We start from the raw sequence: 24,454 nt of genomic DNA, 5'->3' as shown, positions 1-24,454 counted from the left end.
CAACGGTTATCAATGCAGTAGACAGTGTCTGACTTAGGATCTATACGACATTCCTTATCAGTATTACATATATTATCTACATAATGTCCATCACCGGTGCATTTATAACCATTATCGGGATCTTCATTTGTACCCTCACGACAAATACATTTTCCATAATGATTGCATTGTCTAAGTCTATCATATTGTTGACAATCATAATCATTCAAACATGAATAATAAGCAGTGTCATTTTTAATTTCGTCAAACTTATAGTTGGGTGCAAATTGGCATCGATTAGCATAGCATACCTGATGATTGGGCCAATCACTACATTGTTGGTATTTATTACAATAATTGTCATCAAAACGCTTACATTTTAGACCATTATTATTATCAGCATAAAAATTGTATGGACATCGACACTGGTGTACACTTGTATCACATTCTCTGCTTTCATCATATACTTGACAGTCACTCTCATACGAACACTTAAAATTGATCGTATCGTTGATAGTATCTGAAAATCTATAGTTGGGTGCAAATTGGCACCGATTATCATAACACACCTGATTGCTGGGCCAATTATCAAACCGTTGACTGTCATTACATTCAGTATTAGCTAATTTAATACATTTTAGACCATCTTTAGGATCTGTATAATAGCCGACACGACATTCGCATTGATTTGTAACTTTAAAACACTCTCTATTGATATCAATTTTATGACAAACCCTAGAATCAGAGCATTCAAAATATTTTAATAGTTTTGTGTCATTTATGTCAGTAATATCATTGTCATTAACATCCGGATCAGTTTTAACGGCATATATCACATAATTAATTAATAAAATATTTATAAAATTAAATTTATACATTATATATTTAAAAAATATTAGACTAATATTTTTCTAAATAACAATTAGTTTATAAATATAACAATTATTTTTTATATGTTAAACATTTTTGATTCAAAATACATTTTGTAAGTTATATATGTGAGTTATATAATAAAAATTGATTCATTTAACTTTTATTGTGTGTATATATAAAAAAGATTAGATAATTATTTTTGATGAAAACATTGTACAAAGTATAAAATTTAACTAAATTTTTTAAAAATGATTTCAATAATAAAAAGTAACCTAAAGTTTACTATAGTATTACAAATTTATTTAATAATAGCAATAAAATTTATTATTGTTTATTATATAATAAAAATGTAATTTTGAAAAATCTTAACGTGAATATAGTAAATATTTTAAATATTTTAGAAAATAAGTTTGGAATTAATATCTTTGTTTTAATTTTAGTAAATTTTAATAATTTTTAAAATTAATATAAAAAATAAATGATTATATTTATATTAAAATTGACAATTAAAATACTTTATTTACTATTTTAATTTAATAAGTTATTATTATATATTTTTATCAAACAATAAAATATTTATTAAAACAGATAAATACTAAATAATAATCATAAAAAATATATTTGACTTAAATAAACACAAACATACCTAATGTACTAATGATTTTAATAAAATAATTTTATTACAAAATGCAATAATTTATTATATCATTAGTTGTTTATATAATATTTAGTCACTAATCATAAGCAATAAATTTTTAGGCATTTACTATACAGTAGTATAAAATGATTGAAGCTGTGATTGATTGGTCGGTTATATATTGTTAGAAATATATAGTAAATGCATAGTTAAGTGATAGCACTAATTGGTTAATAATCAGCATTTAATAGTTTATTAATTGTGTGTATATTAGGTATATATATATATATATATTCATATACTGTATTATACAGTATATCTAGTAATGAAATGTACTATAAATCTATGTGTTTTGCAGTTTTTTGTACAAATAATTTATTTTGTAATTAAAATACAATATAAATATCATTTTTCAAGCACATATGTCACTCATAGATTTAAACTAAAAAAATACCTTAGAGTGTCATCTTATACTAGAAGTATGATTCGTATACAAGTAATACTGTAAAGAAAACATTTAAATTTTAAATATATTATAATACTTGACTTTAATTGGTTAATACAAAAATCACGTGACATCTTATATTACGACGTCTACTAATGTTTTCAAATAAAAAACAAAAATTCAAAACAATTGATAATAACATGTGTTTACAATAATTAGATAATAATAACAACAATAATGACTACAATTAAGCGCATTATTGTCTCATTGAAGACAATTAGACCACACATTGATGACTACTGGTTTGCCATACCATCGATGGTCAACACTATCGGCGATTTGAAGATTGTTTTGACCGAAGAGGAGAACGTATTAAATGCCGAAGAAGTGGATCTGTTTATGGATAATGTGTTGTTAAGAGACAACTCAATGATTGATATGATTGCAGATAAAGACAGAATTGAGATCAAAGCCAAATCTTCGGCTAATATAACAACTGATGTCAAGAAATCTGCGAAAAAGAAGAAGAAGAAACACTTTGATTGTCAACCGATGGCTAAAGATATTACTGTAACAGACAATAGTTGTGTCAAAAAAGTAGACAAAAAACATGTAAAACAAAACCCGATTATCAATACTGTTGTCAATAGTTTGGACATCAGTTCAATGAATAATGGCATTAAACAGGAACCGATTGGCGAAGAGATGATAGAAAGTGATAATATCTTAATGTTTGTTTAAAATCTTTAAAAGTTATGATTTTTGTCAATTAATTTTTGTTATATTTAATATGCAGTCACAATAGTATTAATAAAATGGTCAACAATTTGAGGACAAAAAGCGTAAAACGTGAACCAATTAGTGATGAAGAAGAAGAAGAAGAAGAACGGATAAAAATGGAGACAGAAGTTATGGCAATGGTTAACATTAAAGTTGAAAAACAGAGTTTTGAAGATAATAATGATAAAGATGTGATTGATATCTCGGATGAGTCGTCGAGTGAGGACAGCAGTGATGATGAGTCCACTGATAGATCACTGAAGATCTGCTTCAATAATAGGACTATTAATGATAAGAATGTCAGTAAACATGAGTTACAAATTAAATCTATGGTTCAAATCCAAGATAATAACAGCAACACTGTTATTGGCAATACATCATCAAAACACAAGTTTGTAATTCTAGTATTTATTGCATTTTTTTAAAAAATAATATAAATTATCGGTAATTAAATTTATTTTAATATATTATCTGAACAGTGCCTCCATATCTGCAACACATGACAATCAATTGTTGTCCACTTCAAGTGATAATAATAACTACAACAAACAGCAAACAAGAAAACCTATTCACAAATGTGATATTTGTGACAATATATTTGAAAATGAATGGAGTTTTGTATTGCATATGAGATATAAACATAAAATAGATTTACGTCCCTTCAAGTGTACACTTGAGGGATGTCGAGCTGTTTTCAAATTATCAGAACAACTCGAAATACATAAACAAAGAAAACATTTACCTACCGGTGCTTTCATCGATACTATCGGAAAAGACAGGTATTTTAATGACACCATTTATTTATTGTTGTATTTATTTGATTTTACTGTTTTTTTTCAATACAGTAGTTCAACAACATCTGAATACAACATTAATGATACGACTGATGGCTCATTAGTATTAACAAAAAACAGATTTATCTGCGATTATAATGGCTGTAATAAATCGTTTTTGAAAGAACCGAAATTCATTAGACACAAACAATTTACTCATTTTATATGCTGTCAGGACTACTGTCGCCAAACGGGTCGTTCAGTATATGATTTGGTCGTACATATGAGGAACGACCACAATATCGATTGGTTTCCCTACAAGTGTTCCCGTCGTTATTGTGGCCAAGAATTCAAATCATTAAAACAACTTAAAGAACATAAATTTCTGGGACATTCACGTGGTATTCAGCTAACCGGGCCATTCAGCTAACAACAACAACAACAAAATAATTGTAATTAATAATACAGACAAATATAAATTATAATCATTGATATATATTTTTATTAATTTGACAACATTTTGTAACATTTGTTACGGCAATTGTTTATAAAGACATTTTTTTATAATAACTAAACTAATCGATGTATTATTTGTTACAAGCATTATATTATCTTAAAAAATGCTAAATTTATATACAATACTTATGTACCGGTAATTGATTTTTTAAAAAATTATGTATAGAATAAAATTTTAAAAAATGTTTGAAATAATTTAGAAATTAAATCCTTTAAAAATCATTGATGTATTAGCTGGTGATGATAATGATGTTTGAACACAGGTATCATAATTGGGCCGTTTATCAGATATTTAATAATTTTTTAATAGTTTAATTAAACTTATTTAATACTAATAAATTGATAATATTATGTATCATAATATTATTAGTAGTATCTGTACTTAACAGTAAAATTAGTACTGTATTTATTAATATGTATTTTTTACAATAATATTAACATATGTTTTCAATTGTGTATACATTTTTGAAAAATAATAATTAAAAACAATTAATAACAACTTGTGTTTACAATAATTAGATAATAATAACAACAATAATGACTACAATTAAGCGCATTATTGTCTCATTGAAGACAATTAGACCACACATTGATGACTACTGGTTTGCCATACCATCGATGGTCAACACTATCGGCGATTTGAAGACTGTTTTGACCGAAGAGGAGAACGTATTAAATGCCGAAGAAGTGGATCTGTTTATGGATAATGTGTTATTAAGAGACAACTCTTTGATTGATATAATTGCAGATAAAGACAGAATTGAGATCAAAGCCAAAGCCTCGGCTAATATAACAACTGATGTCAACAACTCTGCGAAGAAGAAGAAGATAAACTTTAGTTGTCAATCGATGGCTAAAGATATTACTGTAAGAAACAATAAACGTGTAAAACAAGAACCGGTAATCAATACAACTGTCAATAGTTTGGACATCAGTTCTGTGAATAATTGTATCAAACGAGAACCGATTGGCAAAGAGATGATAGCAACTGATAATATCTTAATGTTTGTTTAAAATCTTTTAAAGTTATGATTTTTGTTAATTAATTTTTATTATATTTAATATGCAGTCACAATAGTATTAATAAAATGGTCAACAATTTGATGACAAAATGTGTAAAACAGGAACCAATTAGTGATGAAGAAGAGATGATAACTGATGCAAAAGTTAGACCAATGGTTGACATTAAAGTTGAAAAATGAAGTTTTGAAGATAATAATGATGAAGAAGTGATTGATATATTGGATGAGTGATGACAGCAGTGATGGTGAGTCCACTGACGATACCAAAGACATAAAAACGACAATTGTTAAGACTATTAACGATTATAACAATACTGTTTGCAAACAGGATTTCGTAAATGAAACTATGGATCAAATTCATGATAACAACAACAACAACACTATTAATGGCAATACTTCCTCACAAACAAAGTTTGTAATCTTAAAAAAATGTTTATTTAAATTATAAATTAATATAATTTATTTGAATTATAAATTATAATATTATGAACAGTGTCTCTATTTTGGAAACAAACGACAATCAATTGTTGTCTACAAAATCTGATACTATTATAACAAAACAATTTACCCGTATTTGTGATATTTGTGAGAAATTATTTATAGAGGAATGGAGTTTTATAGTTCACATGAAATTTAAACATAAGATTAATTTACAACAATTCAAATGTCCACACGAGGGATGTACAGGTGTTTTCAAATTAAGAGAACATCTCAAAAGTCATATACAATTAAGACATCTACATACCGGTGCAGTCAGAAAATGCAACGTTCAAAATATCGTATGGTTTCCCTACAGGTGCTCCCGACGCGATTGTTACCAGGGATTTGAAAAATTATGTCTATTTAATGAACACAAACGTCAGGGACATCCCAGGAACAGCTAATTAATGTATCGCTACTAACAAAACATTAAATTATAATATACTGTGAATCTAATTACTGGTAATCTATTAAAATATTGATTTTTGTGTTTTAGTTACAAATATTAAATCATAATTAAATTTTTTAATGTATTTTTTATATAATATTAGTCAAAAAAAAATTTTTTTATAATAACTTAATTATTGGTTAAATTTAATGATGTATAAGCTGGCGGTGGTAGTGATGTTTGGGCACAGGTATCATAATCAGGTGGTTTGTCAATGACTTCTAATTCAACAGTTTGTATGTTATTTGTTATTGAAGTTAATGTTGTCGTTAGTCTATATCCTAATAGATTATAATTTAATTTATTAATTACTATTTGAAAAAAAACAATTAACTATAATAACTAATCTATAATAATTACCCCTGGATCTATTATAAAAATTTTTAAATATTTTCCATCTAATTAACAATATTACCGTTAATGACATAATAATAACAACTACTGTACTGTGAATATTTAAATCTAAATTATTATTATAAGCAATACATATATAATTATCTTCATAGTAATCACTTTTACAATTACAACATTTACTATGAGTATTACATTCCCGATTCTTATCATACAATTGGCAATCACTGTCATCAACACAGTTGACACTATCGGTTGTGTTATATTTATCAATAAACCGATAGTTGGGTTGAAAACGGCACCGATTGTTATAACAAAATTGATTTGGCGGCCAATAACCGCACGGTTTGTTGCTATCATCACAATATTGTTGATCAACTCTAACACATTTGAGAGCCCGAAATGGATCGACATAATAGCCAACAGTGCACTCACAGTTAGCATCAATGCATTTCCTATTGATATCATAGTCTTGACAGTCATAGTCATGATTGCAAAGCCCATAGCGACAGACTTTAGTGTCGCCGACATCTAAGTAATGATTTGGCGCACACCGGCACCGACTGTCAGCACAGTTAACAGTAGTCATGTATGGTCTAAGCCGACAGTCCTGGTCGGTCATACACGACATATTCACTTTATAGCCATCACCCGAACACTTGTAGCCATTATCGGGATCGGCATATGTTTTCTCACTGCATATACACCCTTTTCCATTTGAATTGCACCATCTCATTTTATCATATTTTTGACAATCAATGTGATTCAAACATGAATAATAAGCAGTGTCATTTTTAATTTCATCAAACTTATAGTTGGCTGCAAATTGGCAACGATTATCAAAGCATACCTGATTACTGGGCCAATCACCACATTTATGCTCATTATTACACTGATTGTCATCAATAGGTTTACATTTTAGCCCATTATTTGGATCGGGATATAAGTTAAAGTCAGTGTAACATTTGCACTGTTTCTTATATTTATCACATACTCTCAATTGATCCAATATTTGACAATTACTTTCATAGTATTCACATCCAACTTTGATCGTATCGTTTAAATCATCAATAAATCTATAGTTGGGTGCAAATTGGCACCGATTATCATAACACACCTGATTGCTGGGCCAATCATCACACGGTTGACTGTCATTACATTCAGTATTAGCTAATTTAATACATGTCAGACCATTGCTTGGATCGGTATAATAGTTAATACGACATTCACACTGTTTATTATAGCACTCTCTATTCATATCATAGTAACGACATTCCCAATCATTAAAACAACTACTATATGGAAATAATTTGGTTTCAATTATATTATTATTATTATATGTTTTATTTTTTACGGCATAAATAGTTAGTAAATTAGTTATTAAAATATATATAACAATAAAATTATACATTATATATATATTTTTAGAAAATATTAAACAGTTATTTTGTTAAATTAAAATACCGGTAATATTTAATAGTTAATACACATAAATACAACCAATTTCTTAGCAATTTTCGTTAAAAAAAATAGTAATGAAATAAAATTAAGTTTTATCATATTTTTGCTGATAATTTATATTATATGATAAATGGCTAAACTTTATATAAATACTTTATTAAAAAAACAGTTATCAGATAATAAAATTTTATTATAATGTTTATCATACATTAAATTTAACATTAATTATTATGACTCATATAATATGCATTTTACTTATTTTTTTATGGGAGGGGGAATTTGGAGGGAATTTATTAAAATATTATTCATTGAAAATAATAAAACTATTTATTAATGAAACCTGTATAATAGATTATTATTATATATATATATATATATTAATACTGTATAATCAATATCATTAATTTACCCTGTATACATTAATAATAAAAATAAAACATATATTTAATTGGTTAATTATAAAATCACGTGACATTTAGTACAATTTTTTTTTAATTTTATAACTTATATAGTATTTTTCAATTAAATTATACAATTTAAACAAATTGATGCCAAAAAAACAATGTCAACAAATAAACGCATTATTGTTTCATTGATGACAATGAGACCACCATTGGATGACTACTGGTTTGCCATACCATCAATGGTTAAAACTATTTCCGATTTGAAAAGAGAGTTAACCGCAGATATGGACGCATTGAATGGCGTTGAAGTGGATTTGTTTATGGATAATGTGTTGTTAAGAGACAACTCGTTGATTGATATGATTGAAGACAAAGACAGAGTTGAGATCAAAACTAAAACATCTTGTTTTATAACAACTCTGTCGACAACAACGAAACGTATTAAACGGGAACCGATCGATGAAAAGTTGATAACAACTAATAGTATCTCAATGTTTGTAATAAAAACTCTATATTTTGTTTTTTTTCTTATTTAATATAATTATTTTTGTTTAATAATTAAGTGGTAATAAAATGGTCAACAATTTGATGACAAAATGTGTAAAACAGGAAATAAATAGTGATGAAGAAGAGATGCCAATTGACACAAAAGTTAGACCAATGGTTGACATTAAAGTTGAAAAACAAAGTATTGTAAATAATAATAATGAAGAAGAAGTGATTGATATATCGGATGAGTCGTCGTGTGATGACAGCAGTGATGATGAGTCCAACGATGAACATAACAATTGCATTGATAGAGATGTCAATAATGATGACAAAGACAAAGTTGAGATCAAATCCAAGTTTACATATGATATTACAACTGATATCAATAACTCTGAGGTGAAGAAGAAACGCTCCAAAAGTCAATCGATGGCTAAAGACATTACTGTAACAGACAGTGATTGTGTCGGAAAAGTGGATACAAAACGAGTAAAACAAGAATCGATTGATACGATTATCAAAAGTTTGGATATCAATTCAATGAAGAAGCGCATCAAAGAACTGATAGCAACTAATAGTATTTCAAAGTTTGTTAATAATGTTTTTAAAATATAAATATTAATTTACAATTTTTTCTAACCTTAAATAAAGTGAAAATAAGAAAATAGTCAACAATTTAATGTCAAAATGGGAGCCAATAAATGATGAAAAAGATATGACAGAAGTTAGACCATTGGTTAACATTAAAGTTGAAAAACAAAGGATTGATACATCAGATGAGTCGTCGAGTGATAGCAGCGATGATGAGTCTATCGATGATAACCACAATACAACTGATAAGGCTATGAATGATAATTATTACAATACTGTTATCAAACAAGAGTTACCAATTGAATCTATTGTCAAAATTCATGACAACAACAACAACAATACTGTTAATGGATTTACTTCATTACAAACTAAGTGTGTAATCGTAATATTTAATTATTATTATTATTAGTAAAATTTAATTAATTATTCAAAATTATCGAAACAGTGTTTTCATGGCTACAACATATGAGAAGCAATTTTTGTTGACTACAACTGAAAATAATAGCAAAAGACAACATAAGACAATGTCTTCTTATTATTGTTATTATAATGATTGTAACAAACTTTATAATACGGAACATCAATTAGCTCAACACATGAAAGCTAAACATCAAATCAATTTATTTCCATTCAGATGTCCACAGAAGAGATGTCAAAGTGTTTTCAAATTGAAAGAACAACTCGAAGAACATAAACAAACAAAGCATTCAAATACCGGTGCTGTCATCGGTTCAATCGATTCTAATATAAAGAGGTATTTTTTGATAAATTTAATTTTTAAAATCAAATAAATATTATATATTTATTAATTGTATTGATTTTCATACAGTATGACAGCATCTGATATCACATACTTGAGATTTAAGCAATCATTGGTAAAAAAGCCAAAGGTCAGGGTCAAATTTACATGCGATTATAATGGTTGCAATAGACAGTATAGGAAGAAAAATAAATTTATTTTTCATCGGCGTTTACATAACATATGCGCTTACGATGACTGTCTTAAAATTGATCCCTTTATTAATTCATATTATTTAATAAAACATTTAAAAGATGTCCACAATATTGTATGGTTACCAGCAATGCTTAACCTTAAGAAATAAATTAATTGCATAATTAACGTATTATAAGATATTATCAAAATTATATATTCATATTAATTTTATTAACAAATAATAAATTATTATTAAAATCAAATCAAATCTTTATTTTCATCTCTTTCAACAAAAGCTGATTTACAAAGAAAGCCATAAATAAATTTTTAAATAAAATTAACAACAATTGAAAAAAACATAAATTATTATTATTATTATTAGTGTACTTTAATTAGTTAATACAAAAATGAACCAAGGTACTCTGTTCAATTTATACGCTTACATACTGTATATATAAAGTAATACAGTATTAATAATGTAAGTAATGATGTCATTTGGGAGAGCATATGATTAAAGAGGTAATCGACTGTTAGTTTATATTAAGTATAAGATAAACCATATATTATATTTAAAAATGATCAATTACAATTATGTTCAATTTAATATTATCTACAAATATACCCTTGATCATTTTTAAATTGAATGTATGGTCTACTAATGTTTTCATTTTTCAAATAAAATTAAAAACAATTGATAATAACATGTGTTTACAATAATTAGATAATCATAACAACAATAATGACTACAATTAAGCGCATTATTGTCTCATTGAAGACCATTAGACCACACATTGATGACTACTGGTTTGCCATACCATCGATGGTCAACACTATCGGCGATTTGAAGAAAGTCTTGACCGGAGAAGAGTATGCATTGAATGCCGAAGAAGTGAATCTGTTTATGGATAATGTTTTATTAAGAGACAACTCGTTGATTGATATGATTGAAGACAAAGACAGAATTGAGATCAGAGCCAAAGCTTCGGCTAATATAACAACTGATGTCAACAACTCTGCGAAGAAGAAAGACTTTAGTTATCAACCGATGGCTAAAGACATTACTGTAACAGACAGTAATTGTATAGTAAATGTGGACAGAGAAGAGATCAGAGACACTGATATAAGTCCTATGATTGACATTAAAGTTAAGAAATTAATTATTGATAATAATAATGACGAAGAAATGATTGATATTTCGGATGAAACTTTAAGTGATTATAGCAGTGATAATGAGTCCAATGATAGGGCACTGAAAAACTACTTCAATGATAGGGATTATAATAATAATAATAAGACTGTTAACAAACAAGAGAAACCAATTGAATCTATGGTCCAAATCAATGACAACACTTTAACACCAGCTAAGTATGTAATCATAATATTTATAAAAAATTTATTTAATAATTTTTTTTATATACTAACAGTGTTTCCATGTTTTCAACTACCAGTAATGATAATCTATTGTTATCCACCACTGCATACGATAATTGCAAACAGCAAATAACAAAATTATGTTAGTATTGTGATTATAAGAATTGTAACAGAATTTATAAAACAGAACCACAATTAGCGCAACACATGAAAGATAAACATGAAATCGTTTTATTTCGATACAAATGTTCAGTCAAGAGATGTCGGAATGTTTTCAAATTAAGAGAACAACTCGAAGAACATAAACAAACAAAACATTCGTCGATCGGTGCAATCGATACTAATATAAAAAAGTATATTATATTTTCAATTAAAAAATAATTTTTATTTATTGTATTGATTATCATTTAGAAGATTATCGAAATACAAATTGAAATTTACATGCGATTATAATGATTGCAATAAAGTGTATTCAGGAAAAAAGAAATTGAATCGACATTTACGTTATATACATCACATATGCGGTTATAATGATTGTCATAAAATCGGTCCATTTAGTGATTCACGTGATTTGATTAGACATCTAAAATATATCCACAATATTGTATGGTTGCCATCAATGCTTAACAATGATTGTAATCACGATTATAACCAACTTTTACCATTAGATACAAGCAATGTTAACCACAAGAAATAAATTAATCGCAAATTTAATTATATTAGTATAAAAATATTATTAAATTTTCTTTTATTATTACTATTAGTAAAAAAATACTAATTTAAATTCAATAATATTTAATAAAATAAATGAAAAATAACTATTATTTCCTTTTTTGCTGTAATATATTTTAGTAAAATAAAAATGCTATTAAATTCAACAAAAAATTATTAAGAATATCTGCAACGTTATTATTTTTTTTATTTAAGTTATTATATTTATTAGGCATTGAATACTAAAGTATAAAATTATAATTGTATTAAATTTATATTACATTAGATTAACAATTAATTTGTTTAACAATGTCTTCACAAAAACGTATTATAATATCATTAAAGAAATTAAGATCACATGTGGAAGACTACTGGTTTGCCATACCATCGATGGTTAAGAATATCAATGATTTGAAAACAATTTTGACAACAGAAGAGAACTTGAATGCTGAAGAAGTGGACCTTTATATTAATGATGTCTTATTAAGAAACAACTCGTGCGTCGATATTATTAAAGATGAAGACATAGTTGAGATCAGAACCAAATGTTGTGGTAATATAACTAATGTTAAAAAGTTTTCGATGAAGAAACTCTCCAAAAGACAATCAACGGTTAACGACATTGTCGGACACAATACTGACAATTCAGAGTAAGTCTTAGTTTATTTGGGTTTTTATATTAATTATAAGTTAATTCAATTATTTTATATTATATTTAGTGATAATAATTGTGTCGTAAATGTAAACGGAAAACGTGTAAAACAAGAACCGATTGTCAATAGTTTGGACAACAGTGTAGTGAATAAACGCATCAAACGGGAACCGATAGATAATAATGACAAAACTGTTATCAAACAAGAAATACCAATTGAATCTATTGTTCAAATACACGACAACCATAACAACATTGTTAATGGCTGTACTTCATCACAAACCAAGTGTGTAATCGCTGTTATACAGTATAGTTAAATTAATTATTAATTTTTAAAAAATAAATAATTAAATTTATTTAGTAATATACTAAATATAATATATTAGTTAATTATTTATATTTTTTTCAGTGAATATATGTTTGCAACAAATGACAATCAATTGTTGTTCACGACTTCCAGTAGTAGTAGTAGTGATAATCAAAGCAAACAGCAAACCACAAAAAATTCTTGTCGCAGATGTGATTATAAAAATTGTAACAAACTATTTAAAAATCAATTTGATTTACAACAACACATAAAAGCTAAGCATGAAATGGTTTTACGGCCGTTCAAGTGTCCACATAAAGGATGTGGTAGTGGTTTTAGATTAAGAAACCAACTCGAAAAACATATACAAACAAAACATTTACATACAGGTGCTCAATGTACTAATCGTTTTATAAGTGAGAGGTATTATTTAATATATCAATATATACTGTACAGTGTTTATGTATAAAACAATGTGTAAAAATATTATCATTAATTATATTTTTTTATAGATTATCAATTGATTGGCTAAAATTGGATCAAACAACTAATAGATTCAATTGTGATTATTATGGTTGCAATAAAGGCAATTTAACAAAATCCAAATTTATTAAACACTTGCGTTATATTCATTACAATTGCTGTTACGATAACTGTCCTCAAAGTTGTCGTTCAATGAAAGATTTGGTCAAACATATGAGGAATGTCCACAATATTGAATGGCTGCCATACAAGTGCTTTCGTAGCAATTGTAAGCAACAATTTCAAACATTAAGTGAATTTATGAAACATAAATGGATAGCTCATAGATTAATAAATAATTAAATTATTATTTAATTTATCAATTAATGAATCTATTTTATGTATTAGTTTTATAACTTTTTTTATTAAGTTTTATAAAGTATTTATTAAATTTTATATATATATATATATTTAATATATCAAATATTTCAAACTCTATGTCATTGTTTAATTATATATTTATGTTTTTAATTACTAGTATTATATACATAACTATTTTAAAAATTATATTTTCTTAAAATGTATTTTATTTTTATGTAATTATGTAATGTTTTTAATAAAAAAATTTATTATTAATATTTGTTACGTTATTTTTTTCTTAAATTTAATATTAAAATTATTTTTAGTAATTGAATCACACTTTACTTAGAGCTGGAGATTAAATGATTGAACGCTTTAACTCATTAATGAAACTTTAGTTGCTTTGAACTAACAAAATGATTATTACTAGCAATTAGTTTTGTTAAACAATGTCTACACAAAAACGTATTATAATATCATTTAAGAAACTACGATCAAATGTCGATGACTACTGGTTTGCCATACCATCGATGGTTAAGAATATCAATGATTTGAAAACAATTTTGGCCACAGAAGAGAACTTGAATGACGAAGAAGTGAATCTGTATATCAATGATGTCTTATTAAGAGAGAACTCGTGCGTCGATATTATCAAAGATGAAGACAAAGTTGAGGTCAGATCCAAATGTTGTGATAATATAATGGATGTCAACAACTCTGTGATGAATAAAGGATTAAAAAGACAATCAATATTTAAACGCATTGACCGACAGAGTACTGAAAATTCAGAGTAAGTCTTAAGTGATTTATTTATATTTTATGATTAAAAAAATTAATTAAAAATATTTTACGTTATGTTTAGTGATAATTATAATACAAAACATTTAAAACAAGAACCGAATGATACGGTTCACAAAAGTTGGAATAAATTTACATCTTTTGGCAACACTTTGTGGACAAAACATGTAACGGAAAAAGTCATTCATTTCAACGATCAAACAATTGTTAATAAAGACATAGAAGTGATTGATATTTCAGACGACTCGTCCAGTAATAGTAGTATTGAGTCCAAAGATGATACTCACGACACTATCGATAAAGAAGTCACTAAAAAAGTCATTAAAGATTTCACTAAAGATTTCAATGAATCCAATGAAGAATCTAATGAAGAATCCAAAGAAGAGTTCAAAGAAGAGTCCAAAGAAGAGTCCAAAGAAGAGTCCAAAGAAGAGTCCAAAGAAGAGTCCAAAGAAGAGTCCAAAGAAAAATCCAAAGAAGAATCCAAAGAAGAATCCAAAGAAGAATCCAAAGAAGAATCCAAAGAAGAATCCAAAGAAGAATCCAAAGAAGAATCCAAAGAAGAATCCAAAGAAGAATCCAAAGAAGAAGCCAATGATGTCAATGATAATAACAAAACTGTTGGCAATCAAGAGATACCAATTGAATTTATGATACAAATGGACGACATCAACATTTTTGATGACTTTATATCATCTGTCAATAAGTTTGTATTAGTAATATCTTAATTAAATTATTGTTATAACTAATAATTAAATTTATATTAATATGAACAGTGTCTCAATGGTTCCAACACATGACAATCAACAATTAATATCTAATAAATGTGATAATAATAATAATATGAATCAGAAAACGACAAAAGCAGATCATTATTATTGTGATTATAAGACATGTAATACAAGAATATTTAGAAGGAAACAGGATTTACAACAACACATAAAAGCTAAACACGAAAAGTCCTTCAGATGTCAACATAAGTTGTGTGGAAATGTTTTCAAACTAAGAGAACAACTCGAAGAACACCAACAAACTAAACATTCACATACCGGTGCCAACAACTGTACTATCGATTCTAATAGAAAGAGGTAATTAAAATAATTTATTTAACATTTTTGATTATTTTTTAGATTATCATTTAAATAGTAATGATTATACAACTGACTACTTAAAAGAATTCAAACAAACATTTCAATGTGATTATTATTGTTGCAATCTATCATATTTGACAAAAGAACTGTTTATTAAACACCAGAGATATACACATAAGATATGCGGTTACGATAATTGTCGTCAAAATTATCGTTTAGAAAGTGATTTGCAGAAACATATGAGGGATGTTCACAATTACCAATGGCTAACATACAGGTGCTCTGAAAGCGATTGTAATAAAAAATTTCAAACATTAGAAGAATGTGCTCAACACAAACTGACAGTTCATTTTCCAACTAATTAATTACTAAAATAAGATATTATAATATTTTTTATTATTATTATAAAATTAATATATTTGTAAAAAATAAATAGTTTCTCATTAATATAACAAATACTGCATTAAACTACTATTAAGCTTATTTATTATGATAAGCGATAATTATGTATTTATTCAATACTATTGAATAATTAAATAATAAAATTTGTTGAAAACTTTGTCATTATTAAATTAAGAAAAACTATTTTTACTCTTTGAGCTTAAGATTAAATACTAAAATAAGTTTAACTATAATACACAAAAATTTAGATCTATCAAATGTAATAAATTGCAAACTGCCCTCTCTCATTTATTTAAATTATAACAATTGTTTAATTATATGTAACATATGTTATATTTAGACTTTAATCAGTGTATTATTGACAGACAACTAGTGATTCAGTAGTATTCATGTAATTAGTTTTACATTTAGTATTAATAGTATTAAAAAGCAAACATAAACTATATTATTAATAATCTTCTGTTAGTTATTGAATTCATTAACATTGAAAAATTAAAAAAAAAATATTGAGTCTTAATTCATTTCATTGAATTTTATATATAATATTTCTATTGAATTGAATCAATTAATCAATCGCTTGGTTTGACAAACACAATGCCCAGACGTCGTCTCAATCGTCGGTTAAAAAAGGCATTTCTCACAAATGCCAATCAGTCGGTGGTGTCGGTATCGGCGTCGCCGGCGGCGGTGAAACCCATTCCAAGTGATAATAATGGCAGCCATTCGTGGCATTACCACAACTGGAACAAGACGTTTGAATTCAATGAAGAATACAAATACGATTGTCTGTATAAAGAATGTAATGAAAAAAATTGTTTTCCGAACCAAAAGAATCTGTTGAGACATTTGCGCCAAAATCATATGCAATGCAATTACTATGACTGCAATACTAGAGGATCGTTGGCTGAATTGGAGGAACACATGGAAAGGGTTCACAACAGGTTCGCAAAGTTGCCGTTCAAGTGTCCGCACAGTCGTTGCCGGTATAAGTTCAGATCGTTGGCCCGATTGGTACAACACGATATAATAGATCATTGAAATCTTAATTTATTATTATATTTAGAGTCTATTTTATTATGTAATCAAATATTTAATATATGAATATCTATCATACAGTGTATGTATGTATTTAATATAATAATTTGGTAGTTAATCAATAGTTAGATGACAGAGAATTTTCATTTACTTTTACTAACAATTTGTTTATATTTGTTGTAAAGTTTATAAATGTTATTTTTTGTAATTATTTAAGATAAGTTATTTTTGGCATATATTTTGGTATTTAATTTAATTTTAATAAATAATATTTAACAAAAAAAATAAGTTATTTGTTTTATTTATTACAAATTACTAATATATAGTAATATTTATAAAGATATCGATGAGAAAATTTAAATATAAACTTTTATTTGTTAGTTTTGTAATGAGATAATAATGTATGTAAAACAACAACACAATACTGTATAACATCAACTAAAAGGTTAATACAGTATATCTATAGGTATTATTATAAACCGTATTTATTGTACAATAAATATAAGTTACGGTAATATATTATTTTTAGATATGAGTGAAAAAATATAATTATTATAATTGTTTAATAACTATTAATTAAGTATTAAATGCTGACATTAATGATAGCCGTACCGACCACTTGATGGCCACTCGAATATATAGTAATACTTTTTTTGTTATCACTTCCCGGAGCTCCGCCACTGTCGTTGACCTCACCGATAGGTCTTTCCGTTATTCGAGATATACGTCTCGTATCGGCCGCTGTCGAGTTGTCTTTATTATCTATATTATCAATACGTTTTCTACTATTTTGACCACTAATTGATCTATCGTCGGGTCTTAGTCTACTATCTCTTGGTTTATTGTGATTATTTTTGACCATCAAATAGACAATTAGGAAGGCGCCAATAATTACAAAAACAAATATAATAAACAATACTATAATCCACGGAGCGTTACGATGGGTGTAGTCATCGATGTCCGCGGGAGCGTCGAAACCGCTAAGATCTATGTCCTGTAGCGGCAAATAAGATTTCTGACGACATTTGATGAGATGACTATCTATCGGATAGTACGGTCCGAGTTGACCCTCGAAACGTCCCGATTGTCGGTCATGACTGGTAACTGAATAGATGGCAAACTCTTTGTCGGTAAGAAAATAGATGTCCTGTTTGATGGCAAAGGCCAGACCGATATGTCTTCCGTGCGAGTCATCGGTATTGAGTCCAAAGTCGGTTAAATTACGCGGATATCCCGGTAGCTGTCGTTTTGCTTGAAAATCGTACGCATAATATCTGTGATCTTGAATGAAATAAATATAATACGCTGTCAGCCACATAAACAGGTTGTCCACTGGTTCGGTAGTATCAACTGTTAGTCCTGGAAACGGGTGTGATTGATGTTCCAACTCTATGGCCCGTTTGATGTCATACAACAGCGTCTGTGAGGTCAGTCCCGACGTGAACACCACAGTAATGTTGTACATATCGGCGCCAACCGGAATGGCAAACATACCTTCCACTGAATTGAACATAAACTGGTGTTCCCAACCCATTTGCGACTGTTCTCTACCGCCATTAATATCATAGATCCATAAACACCGGTCTTTGGTAGCAAATAGCAACTGTTTTCCAGACCTATCGTCTACATTGATGTTGCTGTTGTCGGCACTGGTAGGCAACGGTGTGATTGTATCAAACGGAAATGATTTACAGATTTTACCACAACTTCTAAATTTTTGTTTAGTTCGCCCGACTTTCGGTTGACTCCAATGTTTGGTCGACTGATCCTCAGAGATCTCTTTACCCTCTTCTCTGTTGTCATAGTCGTCATAATTATTGGTCTCATAAGTACTGAGCGCTTGGATTAATTGTAATGAAGACGACAACGATGTGATGTCAAACTCACTATTGTCTGAACTAATCGTAGTAATAGTGGACACAAATTCATTGTTATTAGTATTATCATTATGTCTGTCAATAGTGTTAGTGCTATTAGTATTTGTTGTTACATTTAGAGACCAAATTACAGGGATTAAGACAATAAAAGTATTGATAATAAATATAAAAACAATCATATTTTTTAAAAATTCAATCCGATATACAATTAATTAGATTATACTTATTAGTATAAAGTTTGAAATTATAATTAAATTTGAAATTTTGAGATTCACGCGAGTAATAAATATATTAATACTGTATAATGTAATGTGTAATACAATATGTATTTTAATAGTTATATAATATTGTATAGTATTTTTGTTTTTGTATAGTTATAATAATTGTATAAACTTTAGTGATTGAATGATCTGATTTAATTAATTTGAAAAAATTAAATCTTATTACTTATAAATTTACATTAATATTCATAAAAGTTTTAATATTATATTAATACTTTTTTGATAAAATGCAAATATGTACAGTACCGTACATGTACGGTACATGTATTATTTATTAATATTTTTTTAGATACACTAAATAATAATTAAATAACACAATTACTCAGCAAATAATTTATATTTTATATTATGTTTTATTTTATTAATGTTATACTGTACAGTACAGTACATATTGATAAATTGAATCTAAATAAATTGTAAATTAGTTATTGATGTTTCATTATTTAATATACTGTAACAGTAATTTAGTTGTATTAATAATATAAATTGGTATATTTAAATAAATAATTTCTAGAAATTACTTTATTATTAGTAATATTTTATATTATTTCTATATATTAGAAAATATTTTTAAATCAACAAATTATTATTTTTATAAAATGTTTTTTTTTAAATAATTATTTTGTTATAATGAATATAACCATATTTATTGTGCTTTATTTAGTACACCAAACAGTGTGTACCGATAGTAGACCGTTGGTGACCACCAGTTCTGGTGTAGTACGGGGACAGACATTGTATTTAAATAATAAAAAGATCGACCAATACTTGAACATACCATTTGCCGAACCACCGGTCGGTAGATTAAGGTTTGCTAAACCCGTACCATTGAAAACACCGCAAAATGTAAGTAAAATAAATAAATTTCGTTAGTAATCTATTATATCTAAAAATATATAATTATTAAATAGGAAATTATTAATGGCATATATCCGGGCAATAGTTGTATACAAGATATCATAGGAAATCAGAAACCTTTGACTGAAAGTGAGGACTGTCTTGTACTAAATGTTTGGTCACCTAATATGAATAGTACTAATGATACGACATTAAAACCGGTAATGTTTTGGATATATGGGGGCGGATTGAGTATGGGATCAATATTTCAAGAGACATTTAACGGAACTGTTTTGGCCACATATGATATGGTAATAGTTGCGGCCAACTATCGTGTGGGTGCTCTCGGCTTTCTATACGGTGCTGACGATAGTGCACCGGGAAATCTAGGATTTTACGACCAATTGTTGGCACTTCAATGGCTCAGAGATAATGTGCATGTGTTTGTCGGAGACAGAGATCTGATAACAATATTTGGTCAAAGCGCCGGTAGTACTTCAATAGCAGCGCATATACTTTCGCCCTTATCTAATGGGCTCTTCAAGCGAGCTATAATGCAAAGCGGTTCCCTATTGTTCAACAAAGACAGACCACTTTTGGATACAACGGATGCATTGAAAAGGTTTAAACAAATGGCCCGTCAATTGGATTGTGATCCATATGACTATCGCTGGTTGGACTGTCTCCGCGATATACCCGATCCTAAACTGTTTTGTAATAAACCACATAATTATAGCGCACTTCCGTTCAATTTTCCAGTAATTGGTACCGAATTTTTGCCTCAATTACCACTAAAGTCATTTAGCCTGGCTAGTTTAAATATTGGTAATCAATAATTAAATGTTTTATTTTTTTAAAAAACTATAATTACAATAATTAAAAACTGAAAACTTTATTTATTAAAGATATTGATCTAATGGCCGGTACGACCACTGATGAGGGACCGGGTCTGCTGTTAGGCTCATACACTGAATCCAAGAGTCATATGAATAGACAATTGTTTGATAAATTATTGAATGAAATGGACAACGATTTTCATAATTTAGAAATTGATAAATTATTGACACACTATTTAAATAATGCTAATAATAGTATAAATGATAGTAATAATTTACTAAATGCACTTGGTACTCTATATGGTGATCTACTTATGGTTTGTCCGACCTATTTGTTTACTAAATTGTTATCTATGGTTCAAAATTATGGTAAAAATGTCTATTATTATCGCTTTGATTATAAAAGCGATAAAATGGATAATCCATGGAAAATATTGGAAAAATATATGGGTCTCAATGGTAGTCTAATACATCATAGTAGTGATCTGGACTTTGTATTTGGCACACCTATTATCAAACAACAAGATTTTAGTGAACTGGACTATGATTTTAGTTTAGAAGTTATGAAAATGTGGACCGATTTTGCTAAATACGGGTAATAATGTATTTTTTAGTAAATATCTATAATATACTATTAAATGTTAAATAATATAACAATTAATTTATTAAATAGTAAACCGAGTAATGATTGGCCAAAATTCTTGGACACAACTGTTGGCGACGACAACCAATTGGTGTCCAAAATAAAAGTGTTGACACCGTATGACTTAACACGTGTTGAGGAAAACCCGTTTTTAAGTACGTGTGACGGCGTTTGGAAACAATATTTTCTCTAAATAAATACTTATTTTTAATTATATTTTATTGATAAATATTGTTTTTAAAAATATTTTAAATATTAATTTGTTTTGATAAGTAATAAATATGAAAATTTTATAACTATTTAACTATTTATACATATTTTTGTTTGATAAATAGTTAAATATTTAAACAAAAAATACACAATAATATCTTAGATATGAAATATAATCTTTAAAAATATAAATTTATTAGAAACTTAAAATATAAGTTCAAAGTTTTCATTTTAACTATTTTTGACTGTAATATATTTACTACAGTATATTAATGACTATTGATTTTGTAATTAAAATTGTTAGTCTTATATGTACTCTAAATAAATTCAACTTAATGTTGAATAAAACAATTCAATTAATTATTATGTATTAAATGTCAAACTTTTTATTTATTCGGCTTTGAATATTTTAAACCAAGATTTATTACTTAACTGTTTTTAAAACATATTAAAATTGAATCCTCTAAAATCTAAAATCTTGCTTAACCCCGATTAAACTATATTTTTTTAAAAAAATAAACAATAAATAAATTATTTATTTATTATATCTCTGTATAAAATGTTTGAATCAGTAATATTTTATATTTCATAAGTAATTTGTTTTTTATTTGATAAAATACTTATTTATTTATAAAAACAGTGATTTAATGTCATCACTATTATCTTAAATAAATTTATTATTATATAATTTGTTTTTAGTATCAATAGTTATAAATTCATAGATATTTTGCTACAATTAATCAAAATATAAAGTTATTGCACTATATTTGCTAATAATATAGCATTAAATAAATTTATAGTAATAATCTATGTTTTGTATGTGTATGTACTGTAACGTTTATTTATTATGGGGTTAGTAGTAGTTTAGGTTAGATTGAAAAAATTACACAAATTTAGGGAAATAACTATTTTATTATATCACACCATATAAATTATACAGTACAGTTTTAAAAGGTAAAAGTAGACCGACTTAAGTGTGTGTGTGTATGTATTATATAAGTGTTGGGTTTATATAGATTATCCAATAATATCATAGATGGGGAGGGGCATAAAGTATATTACAATTCTTCTCAGGTACAGATAAATGTTTGTCCCTAAACATTATACATTATTTATGGACAGCATGTATAGTACTGTATATGTATATATTATTTGAATTTTGATGCCTGTATGTAAAACACGTGTTTTTTGAAATTGTATTTGTTTTTTTATAATTATAATATATTAATTTTTTAATAATGGTTACTATTACGGTCGAAAATAATTGTAATAGTAGCATACGTTATGATAGTAGTAATGGTGGTGTCGGTGGTGGTAGTAGTAGTAGTGGTATCGGTGGTGGTAGTAGTAGTAGTAGTGGTATCGGTGGTGGTAGTAGTAGTGGTAGTGATGGTGTCGGTGGTGGCGGTAGTGGTGGTCGAATAACCCGAAGTGGTAACAGTGGTGGTAGTATTGGTAGTAGTAGTAGCGTCGGTGGTGGTAGTGGTAGTAGTGTCGGTGGTGGTAGTACTGGTTGACTAACCCGGAGTAGTATCGGTGGCGGTAGTAGTAGTGTAGGCGGTGGTAGTAGTAGCGTCGGTGGTGGTGTCGTTTGTAATAATACTAATTTGGTCTGTGGTCCGTCTACTAGTTCGCTGGCTACCGATTACTCGGTAAGTTCGTTGTTATTATTATTATTATTATTATTAGTATTATTATTATTATTATTATTACGATTTTTTTACTATTATTATTATTAGCGTTATAGTTCAGGATCTAGTGGTGTTTTTTTGACCGATCGCGAAAGTTTAAGACCCTATGTACCGAGAAGGATGCGGTTGCATCTTTTTTCCGATATTAGGTATCGGATGACTAAGCGGGCGACGACAAAATATTCGCGACCCCGTCGAAATGCGGAAGGCAAATATGAAATTGATATTATTTTTGCCACAGCGGTCTACGGTAAACAGGGGCCAAAAGTGTTTGTATTTTGGTATGGTTGGCCAAATGCTACTGTTGAGGATTATGCTGAATTCTTAACTTCACCAGTATTGAAGCGATTTTACCATCCGGGTAGATACGGTAATACTGGTTCATCGGTTGGGTTACCATCGATAGATGTAGATACGGCTATCGTTTGTTCCGACGGCCATTATGGGAAGACTATGTCAATGTTTTTTCAATGGTTCATTGATATGGGGTTATTGTCACTCACACAAGGGTTTGTGAGGTAATAATTTAACAACACTTCCATTTAAAGCTATACTGTAATTATTATTTATTTTTTTTTGAAGTTCATCACCTCTGTTGGTTCAAGAATTAGAACTACAGGCATTCCGTGACATGTATAATTTGTTGGCACCTTTGCCATCAGATTATTATCTTCATGATAAAGTACTCGGATGGTCGCAGGGTTCCATAC

General features: G+C 27.7%; 6 protein-coding genes across 7 annotated transcripts; all 6 read left to right on the top strand.

Moving 5' to 3' along the window:
• Window positions 1-2,103: 2,103 nt before the first annotated feature.
• On the top strand, window positions 2,104-3,954 carry LOC128963148 (zinc finger and BTB domain-containing protein 11-like). 2 transcript variants are annotated; one of them, XM_054309636.1, is made up of 4 exons: window positions 2,104-2,665; window positions 2,731-3,105; window positions 3,194-3,493; window positions 3,563-3,954. In XM_054309636.1, the coding sequence occupies exons 1-4, from the start codon at window positions 2,172-2,174 to the stop codon at window positions 3,915-3,917; spliced, it is 1,524 nt and encodes a 507-aa protein (XP_054165611.1). In that variant the 5' UTR covers window positions 2,104-2,171; the 3' UTR covers window positions 3,918-3,954. The 2 variants fall into 2 exon arrangements, with proteins under 2 accessions (XP_054165611.1, XP_054165610.1); XM_054309635.1 differs by having other exon boundaries at window positions 3,560-3,954.
• Window positions 3,955-8,282: 4,328 nt separating this feature from the next.
• Window positions 8,283-10,349, top strand: LOC128963191 (protein PFC0760c-like). The gene is made up of 5 exons (XM_054309688.1): window positions 8,283-8,662; window positions 8,733-9,242; window positions 9,307-9,618; window positions 9,692-10,000; window positions 10,076-10,349. Exons 1-5 carry the CDS (start codon window positions 8,328-8,330, stop codon window positions 10,347-10,349), a joined length of 1,740 nt encoding a protein of 579 aa, XP_054165663.1. The 5' UTR covers window positions 8,283-8,327.
• Window positions 10,350-10,647: 298 nt separating this feature from the next.
• On the top strand, window positions 10,648-11,631 carry LOC128963190 (uncharacterized). Its single transcript, XM_054309687.1, has 3 exons — window positions 10,648-10,699; window positions 10,902-11,549; window positions 11,605-11,631. The coding sequence occupies exons 1-3, from the start codon at window positions 10,688-10,690 to the stop codon at window positions 11,629-11,631; spliced, it is 687 nt and encodes a 228-aa protein (XP_054165662.1). The 5' UTR covers window positions 10,648-10,687.
• Window positions 11,632-12,491: 860 nt separating this feature from the next.
• Window positions 12,492-14,046, top strand: LOC128963188 (uncharacterized). Its single transcript, XM_054309684.1, has 4 exons — window positions 12,492-12,912; window positions 12,982-13,200; window positions 13,324-13,644; window positions 13,734-14,046. Exons 1-4 carry the CDS (start codon window positions 12,572-12,574, stop codon window positions 14,044-14,046), a joined length of 1,194 nt encoding a protein of 397 aa, XP_054165659.1. The 5' UTR covers window positions 12,492-12,571.
• A 367-nt stretch (window positions 14,047-14,413) lies between these two features.
• LOC128963108 (FK506-binding protein 5-like) lies at window positions 14,414-17,424 on the top strand. Its single transcript, XM_054309581.1, has 4 exons — window positions 14,414-14,833; window positions 14,906-15,547; window positions 15,618-15,929; window positions 16,937-17,424. The coding sequence occupies exons 1-4, from the start codon at window positions 14,493-14,495 to the stop codon at window positions 17,370-17,372; spliced, it is 1,731 nt and encodes a 576-aa protein (XP_054165556.1). The 5' UTR covers window positions 14,414-14,492; the 3' UTR covers window positions 17,373-17,424.
• Window positions 17,425-20,157: 2,733 nt separating this feature from the next.
• On the top strand, window positions 20,158-22,036 carry LOC128963187 (cholinesterase 2-like). Its single transcript, XM_054309683.1, has 4 exons — window positions 20,158-20,373; window positions 20,439-21,189; window positions 21,270-21,795; window positions 21,874-22,036. Exons 1-4 carry the CDS (start codon window positions 20,158-20,160, stop codon window positions 22,034-22,036), a joined length of 1,656 nt encoding a protein of 551 aa, XP_054165658.1.
• Window positions 22,037-24,454: the final 2,418 nt, after the last annotated feature.

This window comes from Oppia nitens, unplaced genomic scaffold (assembly GCF_028296485.1).
Source record: "Oppia nitens isolate AA-2021 unplaced genomic scaffold, nextdenovo-longstitch-racon4-pilon3 scaffold7_pilon_pilon_pilon, whole genome shotgun sequence".
NCBI classification, from domain to species: domain Eukaryota; kingdom Metazoa; phylum Arthropoda; class Arachnida; order Sarcoptiformes; family Oppiidae; genus Oppia; species Oppia nitens.
Note: the sequence above shows the minus strand (reverse complement) of the source record. Positions and strands in the feature narration are given on the sequence as shown.

Excerpts from the sequence above, each read along its gene's own strand:
- LOC128963148 (XM_054309635.1), top strand. The coding sequence starts at position 2,172 with ATGACTACAATTAAGCGCATTATTGTCTCATTGAAGACAATTAGACCA. Across the intron at positions 3,106-3,193 it reads AATACATCATCAAAACACAA|TGCCTCCATATCTGCAACAC; the intron begins GTTTGTAATTCT and ends TTATCTGAACAG. Across the intron at positions 3,494-3,559 it reads GATACTATCGGAAAAGACAG|TAGTTCAACAACATCTGAAT; the intron begins GTATTTTAATGA and ends TTTTCAATACAG.
- LOC128963191 (XM_054309688.1), top strand. The coding sequence starts at position 8,328 with ATGTCAACAAATAAACGCATTATTGTTTCATTGATGACAATGAGACCA. Across the intron at positions 9,243-9,306 it reads GCAACTAATAGTATTTCAAA|TGAAAATAAGAAAATAGTCA; the intron begins GTTTGTTAATAA and ends CCTTAAATAAAG. Across the intron at positions 10,001-10,075 it reads ATCGATTCTAATATAAAGAG|TATGACAGCATCTGATATCA; the intron begins GTATTTTTTGAT and ends ATTTTCATACAG.
- LOC128963190 (XM_054309687.1), top strand. Across the intron at positions 11,550-11,604 it reads CTTTAACACCAGCTAAGTAT|TGTTTCCATGTTTTCAACTA; the intron begins GTAATCATAATA and ends ATATACTAACAG.
- LOC128963188 (XM_054309684.1), top strand. The coding sequence starts at position 12,572 with ATGTCTTCACAAAAACGTATTATAATATCATTAAAGAAATTAAGATCA. Across the intron at positions 13,201-13,323 it reads TGTACTTCATCACAAACCAA|TGAATATATGTTTGCAACAA; the intron begins GTGTGTAATCGC and ends TATTTTTTTCAG. Across the intron at positions 13,645-13,733 it reads AATCGTTTTATAAGTGAGAG|ATTATCAATTGATTGGCTAA; the intron begins GTATTATTTAAT and ends ATTTTTTTATAG.
- LOC128963108 (XM_054309581.1), top strand. The coding sequence starts at position 14,493 with ATGTCTACACAAAAACGTATTATAATATCATTTAAGAAACTACGATCA. Across the intron at positions 14,834-14,905 it reads CAGAGTACTGAAAATTCAGA|TGATAATTATAATACAAAAC; the intron begins GTAAGTCTTAAG and ends CGTTATGTTTAG. Across the intron at positions 15,930-16,936 it reads ATCGATTCTAATAGAAAGAG|ACGTCGTCTCAATCGTCGGT; the intron begins GTAATTAAAATA and ends CACAATGCCCAG.
- LOC128963187 (XM_054309683.1), top strand. The coding sequence starts at position 20,158 with ATGAATATAACCATATTTATTGTGCTTTATTTAGTACACCAAACAGTG. Across the intron at positions 21,190-21,269 it reads CCTGGCTAGTTTAAATATTG|ATATTGATCTAATGGCCGGT; the intron begins GTAATCAATAAT and ends TATTTATTAAAG. Across the intron at positions 21,796-21,873 it reads ACCGATTTTGCTAAATACGG|TAAACCGAGTAATGATTGGC; the intron begins GTAATAATGTAT and ends TTTATTAAATAG.